Source organism: Oenanthe melanoleuca, chromosome 26, assembly GCF_029582105.1.
Source record: "Oenanthe melanoleuca isolate GR-GAL-2019-014 chromosome 26, OMel1.0, whole genome shotgun sequence".
Classification (NCBI taxonomy): Eukaryota; Metazoa; Chordata; class Aves; order Passeriformes; family Muscicapidae; genus Oenanthe; species Oenanthe melanoleuca.
Window position 1 is genome coordinate 677,794 of NC_079359.1, and position 8,120 is coordinate 685,913.

The 8,120-nt window shown below is 52.3% G+C and overlaps 2 protein-coding genes across 2 annotated transcripts; one reads left to right on the forward strand and one right to left on the reverse strand.

Annotated features, from left to right (window-relative positions):
- Positions 1–453: 453 nt before the first annotated feature.
- Positions 454–3,551, reverse strand: ATP5PB (ATP synthase peripheral stalk-membrane subunit b). The gene is made up of 7 exons (XM_056511496.1): positions 3,383–3,551; positions 3,230–3,272; positions 2,644–2,789; positions 2,019–2,182; positions 1,437–1,562; positions 924–1,103; positions 454–610 (listed from the first exon to the last, which is right to left on the reverse strand). The coding sequence occupies exons 1-7, from the start codon at positions 3,408–3,410 to the stop codon at positions 539–541; spliced, it is 759 nt and encodes a 252-aa protein (XP_056367471.1). The 5' UTR covers positions 3,411–3,551; the 3' UTR covers positions 454–538.
- Positions 3,552–3,576: 25 nt separating this feature from the next.
- Positions 3,577–7,078, forward strand: WDR77 (WD repeat domain 77). The gene is made up of 10 exons (XM_056511495.1): positions 3,577–3,810; positions 3,917–4,102; positions 4,232–4,373; positions 4,445–4,494; positions 4,785–4,855; positions 5,204–5,258; positions 5,500–5,571; positions 5,661–5,769; positions 6,217–6,285; positions 6,620–7,078. The coding sequence occupies exons 1-10, from the start codon at positions 3,618–3,620 to the stop codon at positions 6,777–6,779; spliced, it is 1,107 nt and encodes a 368-aa protein (XP_056367470.1). The 5' UTR covers positions 3,577–3,617; the 3' UTR covers positions 6,780–7,078.
- Positions 7,079–8,120: the final 1,042 nt, after the last annotated feature.

Genomic DNA, 8,120 nt, shown 5'->3' on the forward strand with positions numbered 1-8,120 from the left:
CACTGACTACTGACACGGTCAGCTGAGGACAAGTTTTTCACGAGCCTTTGATACATTTCCTGCCCTTTTCCCAGAACCCTTTCAACACTGCACGAGGCTTTATGGTGAAAGGGGGTTCCCAGCTCCTTCTGAGAACAAGATTCACTCAGAGCCCCTCCAAGCACAGGGCCAGGTGACTGGGAGCACAAATCATCCAGGTTTTAGAACATGTGTACCAGGACAGCCAGTATCTGGGGTTGCTGTCACTCATTATTCTACCTCAGGGATCAGTTTCAGCACCAGAACTCTCTCTGTAAATTCTGTATCCTTAGAAGTGTTTGTGACCAGGGAATCCAACAGGATCTCACACACTGTGGTTTCAACTCATCCCCCACCAGCTGTAGTGGTTGGTGTGACCATCCAGTGACTTCAGACACAAACAGACAGGGACTGTTGCTAGTGAAAGACAGCGGAGGGGTTTTTTGTCTGTTTAATGGTATTTTAGACTCATACAGTTTCCAAGAGGAGCTATTGGGAGGTGGCAGTGGGCTCAGGCTGCTCACACGGCTGCGTGGGCGCTCTTGGACAGCGCCTTCAGGTCCAGGATGCACTTGGCAATGCTCTCCTTCTGCTGCAAGAGACAGGACACAGCCTTCAGGAGACATTTCAACACAAAAATAGACATCCAAGCGTGTTTTAGATACACCTTTCTAGACCTCTAAGTTACTGATTCAGAGGGATGCAATTACAGCTCATGAAGTCACAGATTCACATCCAATAAAGCACAGATTCAAGGAATCCCAGAAGGTTTGGGTTGGAAGGGACCTCAAAGCTCATCCAGTCCCACCCATAGCCAAGGTTACCCACCAGCTCATGAGCCAGGACCCTGAACAGCAAAACTTTGTGCAGGCTGAAAAGCAAAGCAGGAAAAGCCCAGCAAGTACCTGCTGAGGTGTGATGCTCTGAACAACACTTTTCTCCACCCACTGGATCATGTGGTCCTGCTCCTTCTGCCGTTTCAGGTTCTGCATGGCCACCTGGTAGTCCAGCCTCTTCTTCACCTCGTTGTACACCATCAGCAAACGCTCTCGGTAGTTGGCTTCCAGCAGCATGGCAATGTTGTTCTGCACACAGCAGAGACAAGGGGCTCAGGTCAGGCAGCAGAACAGGCTCTGTGCAGGGTGCCAGGAGCCCAGCATTGCTCCCTGCACTGAGCCCAGCATTGCTCCCTGCACTGAGCCCAGCATTGCTCCCTGCACTCAGCAGCAGCAGGGCTGCCCTGCACTGAGCCCAGCACTGAGCCCGGCAGGGCTGCCCTGCACTGAGCCCAGCATTGCTCCCTGCACTCAGCAGCAGCAGCAGGGCTCCCTGCACTCAGCAGCAGCAGCAGCGCTGCCCTGCACTCAGCAGCAGCAGCAGGGCTCCCTGCACTGAGCCCAGCAGGGCTCCCTGCTCACCCTCTTGGCATCAAAGAGGTAGCTGCGCCCCTCTGCCCTCCACTGCTCCTTCTTCTCCTCCTCAATGGCTGTCTGCAGTGTCTGTATGGACTCGTTCTTCATAGCCAGAGCTGAGGCCACTTTCTCCTGCAAGAAGGAAAGAACTCCACAATTCAGAATCTCACAGGTGCAAGGAAAACAAATGAGCTGCAATAAATCCTGAAATGCTGCATGAAGCTGTGAGAAGTGTCTGTGTGACCTGCCCTGTGCCAGGGCTGAGATTATAGCAACAGAGCAGAATGAGGGCTCACAATCAGTCATGGAATCCCAGACTGGTTTAGGCTGGAAGGGAACTTAAATCCCATCCAATCCCACCCCCTGCCATTGCAGGAACACCTTCCCCTGTCCCAGGCTGCTCCAAGCCCCAATGTCCAACCTGGCTCTGGGTACTCTGGGCAACCTCTGCCTCTCCACCCTCACAGGGAAGAATTCCTTCCCAACATCCCATGTGACCCTACCCTCTGCCAGTTTGAATCCATTTGTACTTTCACAAAACCACTCCTTACTAATGACTACAAAGGCAACTTGCAGCTCCTTCATTACCTCGTTAAGTTTGTCAGCAAAAGCTGCCACACTAGGCCCAAACTTCTTGATGCCATAAATGATGACTGAGAGGATGCAGGCAGCTGCTGCTGTCTCGTGGTTAACAACGTAGATCTCCTTGGAAAGGAGGTACAGCAGGAGGCCAGTGCCCAACATGTAGGGCCCTACAGAAGAAAAAAAGCATAACAAGGCTCAATAAACTCAAGCACCTAAGAGGGAGCTCCTTTAAAGGCTCACAAGGTCAGGAAGAAGTGTTCTATTTCATCAGGACAAAAAGCAGAGCCACAATTCCACCTGGGAAAGGTGACACAAGGAATCTCATTAGAAGCAGAAGCAGCTTGCACCTGACATGGGACCTGCTGCTTCTGCTCATTCACAAACATGTTGAATTCCCTGTTTAAACGTTTTAAGGACCAACAGGCAATTAAGTCTTTTTATAAAATCAAGCTCAAAGAATTCTTTCAACCATTAGGTGTCTAATTTTAGTGCCAGGAATCCTGCATTGGCTTGTTCTGCACAACCTACACACTCAAAATATTCATTTTCAGTAACACTTTACCTTTTCAGCAGCCAGAACTGGTGAACAGAACCAGCATAGCATAAAATGGCAAAAGTCTATATTAACCTGTAACTCCTGTTTTAGGGTAGAGAAACTGGAAAAACTCCTCAGGGATCAACCCATGACGAACTTCTCCTCCCTTCTCAGGCAGAGGTGGCACAGGAGCCAAACTCTGTTGAGTTGTGTGTAGTGGTCTTGTGGTGTGCAACACCCTGTGAACAAGGAGAACATTCCAATTATTACTCTTATTTTAAAAAAGAGACAGAAATAATCCCCCAAACCACCCTCAGATGAGGCACATTTCCAATACAATAAGTGGGTAAGTGGTGAGGCCCGGGCACAGGGTCCCAGCCCACCCCGGCAGTGTGCAAGGGCAGGCTGGGCCTGCTCTGGGGGAAGGTGTCCCTGCCCATGGCAGCCGCTGAAATCGATGAACTTTAAGGTCCTTTCCAACTCAAAGTGCTCCGTGATTCGAAGGTGGCGCTTGCTGGACACACCTCCTTTCAGGAAGTGGGCGGGACTAGATAACCTCCAGCAGTTCCTTCCCACCGTCCCTATTCCACACTCCCACAGCATGAATGAGAAAATAAAAGACAAAACCCCAGCATAACGCTGTTTAGGCACAAATCCCGGCGGTTCCCCCGGTACTCACCCCACGGCGACGGGCGGCGGCAGCGCCCTCAGCGCGGCGGGGGCTGAGGGACGAGAGGGCAGAGAGCGCGTCAGGGCAGAGCTCGGCCCGCACCCAGCACCCCGCACCCAGCATCCCGCCACCCCGTTCCCCCGGCAGTCCGTCCCGGCTCACCGGCGCGCAGCACGAGGCGGGACAGCATGGCGGGGCAGGGAAAGCCGTGAGGCGCGGAGCCGAGTCCCGCTGGGGGTTCGTCCCGCTCGGTCACCGCCGCCGCCGCCGGGCGCTGAGATGGCGGCGCGCTCTCGCGAGAGCGCGGGGGGGGGCGGGCGCGGCGCGGGCGCTCTCGCGAGAGGACGCGGCGCGGGAGGCACGTGGGGGCGCCGCCGGCCGCGCCGCCGCCGCCGCCATGGAGGAGCCGCTGCCGCCGCCGCCGCCGCTGTCGCTGCCGCTGCCCCAGGCGGCCCCGCCGCCCGCCCCGCCCGGCTCCGCGCTCTCGGAGGATGGGAAACCCGCGGTGGAGGCCGGCCCCGAGTGGAACATCCCGCCCAACGCGCCCGCCTGCATGGAGCGGCACCTGGAGCGCGCGCGTTACCGCGCAGGTAGCGGCGCGGCGGCGCGGGGGGCGCGGCGGGGCCCGGGAGCCTCGGGCGCTCCCCGGGGATTCCCCGCGCCGCTCCCCGCGCCTCCCGCCTGTCTCTGCCGCAGACGGGGCCCTGCTGCTCGGCGCCTCCGGGCTGAACGGCCGCTGCTGGACCGGCTCGCTGTGGGTGTTCGCCGAGCCCCGGCGCGCCCCCAGCGAGGGCTTCTGCACCGCCGGCGTGCAGACCGAGGCGGGGGTCGCCGACCTGTGCTGGCTGGCGGACAGGGGCATCCTGGTGGCCTCCGACTCCGGTGAGCGATGGATGTCCGCATCCTTCCCCGGGGGGTGTCTGTCCCCTCTCCCGCTGGGGCGGGTGTCCCCCCGTTCCCTGCTCCTCCTGCTACCTCTCGCTGAGCCGGGTGTCCCCCTGCATCCCCCAGGTGCGGTGGAGCTCTGGGAGCTGGAGGAGAAGGAGAGCTTGATCGTGAACAAGTTCTGTAAATACGAGCACGATGACATCGTGACGTCGGTGTGTGTGCTGGCTGGCAGCAGCCAGGCTGTCAGCGGGGGCAGGGATTGCTGGTGAGTGTCCCCAGCCCGGCAGCCGTGTGCCCGGGCTGTGCTGGGCACTCACTGCTCCCTCTTCTCCCCAGCGTGAAGGTCTGGGACATCCCGGAGCAAACGGTGCTGCACTCCTACAGAGGTGAGTGCCAGCCTTCTCTCTTCCTTTTATAAACCCCTTTACATCCCATTTTCACCTTTTCCCCCGACCCCTTGTCTGGCTCCCTCAAGCTCAGGCCTGTCATAAGGACTTGTGGCCATGGTTGGATTGGGCACTCATCGCCTTGGTAGGAAGCAGCTGGCTGCTGCTGCTGCTGAGCAGAAGTTATCCCGTGTCTGGGCATAACTGCTGAGCCTCCGGAGGCCCTTGGGAATTCGGGGGAGAGTTGGATACAATCTTTGAGGCTGTTTATCCTTTTGTGCTTTTGGTAGCTCACTCCGACGCAGTGACATGTGTGGCTTCCTGTCCTGGTAAGGACACTGTGTTCCTGTCCTGTGCTGAGGTAAAGCTCACTCCATTGTCTAAATCCACCTCTTTAAAACAAGATTTCACTTTAGCTATTTGCAGTTTAATGCACTTAGAAACCACCTCTTTTGCTGCAGCCTGTGTTATTGCATTGTTCTAGTCTGATAAATTTATAATCGACTTACCAAGCTGAGTCCTACAGGTTCGTATCAAATTTTGGGAACTCCTAGTTCTGTCCTGGGCGTGACTAAAGGCTGCACTAAATGACAGCATCATTTTAACCCAGAGGAAAAGGCAGGGCCATTTTGCCTGTGAGTTAGCAGTGAATCTGAATTTATGCCACAAAGAAATTGTAAAATTTTTCTCATTCCTTTTGGATTTATAGGACAACAGAATTTTACTCTGGGACACCCGATGCCCCAAACCAGCTACCCGAATTGGTATGTCTCTGTGTGCAGTCACTGCTTCTGCATGAGTTTGTGTTGGAAGAAACAAATTACTTAATGCCTGACTTCTAACTCCAAACCTAGTGAGTGGTGTGCTTGTTAAAACCTAAGGAGGTCTAACACTGTCACAGAAGTGCAATGAGCTTGTCTTGCTGCAGTAGTAGTGCTAGGTGAGATGGATGAGGAGTGTCTTTGTGCTGCTCCTTCCACACTCACCCCAGTTCTTCCCTCTCAGTTTGCCGTGCCTGTAATTACCTACCTACCTCAGTCTTGTGGCATCCACAGAAAAGTGACATCTTTGTCTTGGGTAAGAATCTGATCTCTCACCTGGAAAATCAAGGTTGTTATTTTCACAGGACAGTTTTTGCTGGTAATTTAAATCTCCCTCTGTCCCAGGTGATGAAAGTGGAAGAGTTGCACTGGTGGACACAAAGAATCCTGAGTCTGCCCTCAGCGCTGATGTGCACTCCCAAGGCATCACAGGCTTTGCTTTCTCTGCACACAGGTACTGACTGAATCTGAACAGAACATGGGACTGCATCCCTTAAAAGCCTTAGTTTTGAGTAAAACCCATGAGAGTGCCAGTTTTGGCCTTCTTATCAAGGAGATTGTAGCAGAGAATAGAGTAAACCAAGTAATGTCTCACTTCTGACATGTGAATGTCCGTGACAAGAATTCAGCTGTTCCAGAACTACTGACCCACACACCGTAGGGTTTTTCTAATTACAGTCACCCCTGATTAAGGAATGATCACTTGCTTTCAGACTCTAATAGAATATTCCCACTCAGAGTAGTGGCACCCTGCCAAATGCTGATAAAAACATTTTTGTAAGATTTTTGTGAGTTAATTCGCTGTACTGGGTCAGGATCACTAAGAATCTTGCTGTTCACAAGTTTATCCCTAAAAATTCTTGTATTTGGTGGTTCTAACTGTGCTCTCATCTTTCTCTAGTTCACCCTTACTCGCTTCCATCAGTGAAGACTGTTCAGTTGCTGTTCTTGACTCAGACCTCTCAGAGGTGTAAGTACAGACAGAATGTACTCACTGCTGTTTTATTCTTGTTTTTTCGAGTTAATTATTAGTACACAGGATGGTTTGGGGTGGAAGGGACCTTAGGGATCATTCATCCCACCCCTGCCATGGCAGGACACCTTCCACTATCCCAGGTGGCTCCAAGCCCTGTCCAGCCTGGCCTTGGACACTTCTAGGGCAGGGGCAGCCACAGGTTCTCTGGGCAACCTGGAGGTGAAAATGTTCCTAAACAGAGGAGCATCATCCTAACAAGCCAGCAGTGAGGGATGGCCAAGCCCACATACTGTGTGATGATGGCTGATGGGGTGATGGTGTTTTTCAGGTTCAGAAACCGTTCTCATCGAGACTTTGTCAAAGGCTTGTCCTGGTCTCCTTCAGATGATGCCTTGCTCACTACAGTTGGATGGGATCATCAGGTTATACATCACACTGTCCCCCTCCCAGCTGCTGAACCTTCTGGAATCAACTGTGTAAAAGAATAGTTTTATAAACTCGCGGTCCAAGTTCCGAGCTGGCATCACTTTGATCCTGCTGAAGTCACAGGTGTGTGAGCTGGAGTTGGGCTCTGGTGTCTGCCTCAAAGCTTGTGGCTAAGAAGGTTCCTGTAGTAATTTTTAATTTTGCTTAAGTTAGTTACAAACCAAGCTTTACCTTATCCTCAGGAGTGGCTTCTCCTGTAATAAAAGACTTTGGTTTGACTCAGAAAAAATTGACTTCAGGCACAGAGGAGACTTAGGGAATTGGGTGTAATGAAAAAAGAAATAAAGTCAAAAAGACTTGATTCTTCCCTCAGTTCTCCACACTACCCATGGAATTAATAGAAGCTTTTGGGGGAGGTTAGCAACACGCCTCTTGTTTGGTAGATGTGAGAGCCTCACCCCTGAGCAGAGCTTTTTGCTGTGTAAATCAGGTAGAATGAAAAGACATGTTGGGATTCAAGGGCTGGAAGGGTTCCAGCACTGTCCCTAGTGCAGCACGTGGTGGAGGATGGAGCCTCTGGTGAGCACTGGTGTCAAATCCCAGTGTTTGGTGTTGGGATGTGAAGGATCCCAGCTGCAGCCCTGCAGTTAAACACCTTTGGGAAGGTGCTGGAATCCTGGGGTGCCCAGCACGTGGGTGCAGTGCTCTGACACCATGGGCCACCTCCTCTCTGCTGAAGGGTAAGACCTGTGAACAAAAGGTTTCTCTGAGGGGAAAACTGGACTAAGGACTTCAGTTGTCATTTGCTTGTTCCTGTACCAGACTGCTTAGTGATAACCCAGACCCATGCACTTGTGACAAGTGACTTCTGGTGCTGGCACTGAGGGGACAGGACATTGCCCTGCCCCCAACCCAGACTCCACAGAACCCACAGAGGTGTTTTTGTCAAATACCACATACATTTCTAACTCGGCTGTTTCTCTGGAGAAAGTCACTGCTCTGCATGCATTGCTGCTGCTCTCGTTATGGCTTGGTCTGGTCAGTTCTTTAGTATAGCATCATTTAAATGTACACTGCTTCCAGTTTTTACTCTGCATACACATAGGTTTAGTTGTGCAAAGCCCACAAATAATTTTTAGGCAGACTAAGCTTTCCCAGGCTCTACTTTTCCCATACTCCTTGTAAACCTCCCTGCTTTTTAAATTCCTGTGTCATACAGGTGTTCACAGCAACTTCCTGTTTTAGGGCTGTGTATGACAAATATAAATGATGATAAAAACTGACACATTTCCTCAGAAATGTCCTTTGAACCACAAAATCCCATTAGGGACCTGTGATGCTGTACTGAACTAGGTCTTGTGCTCATTCTGAAAAAGGTGTTTTGGAAGATGGTTTTTGTTTGT

Coding starts and splice junctions, on each gene's coding strand:
- WDR77 (XM_056511495.1), top strand. CDS start 3,618: ATGGAGGAGCCGCTGCCGCCGCCGCCGCCGCTGTCGCTGCCGCTGCCC. Junction 4,856..5,203: donor TGTTCCTGTCCTGTGCTGAG/GTAAAGCTCACT, acceptor TTGGATTTATAG/GACAACAGAATTTTACTCTG. Junction 5,770..6,216: donor TTTGCTTTCTCTGCACACAG/GTACTGACTGAA, acceptor ATCTTTCTCTAG/TTCACCCTTACTCGCTTCCA.
- ATP5PB (XM_056511496.1), bottom strand. CDS start 3,410: ATGCTGTCCCGCCTCGTGCTGCGCGCCG. Junction 2,183..2,643: donor CCCTAAAACAGGAGTTACAG/GTTAATATAGAC, acceptor TTTCTTCTGTAG/GGCCCTACATGTTGGGCACT. Junction 1,104..1,436: donor ACCTCTTTGATGCCAAGAGG/GTGAGCAGGGAG, acceptor TGCTGTGTGCAG/AACAACATTGCCATGCTGCT.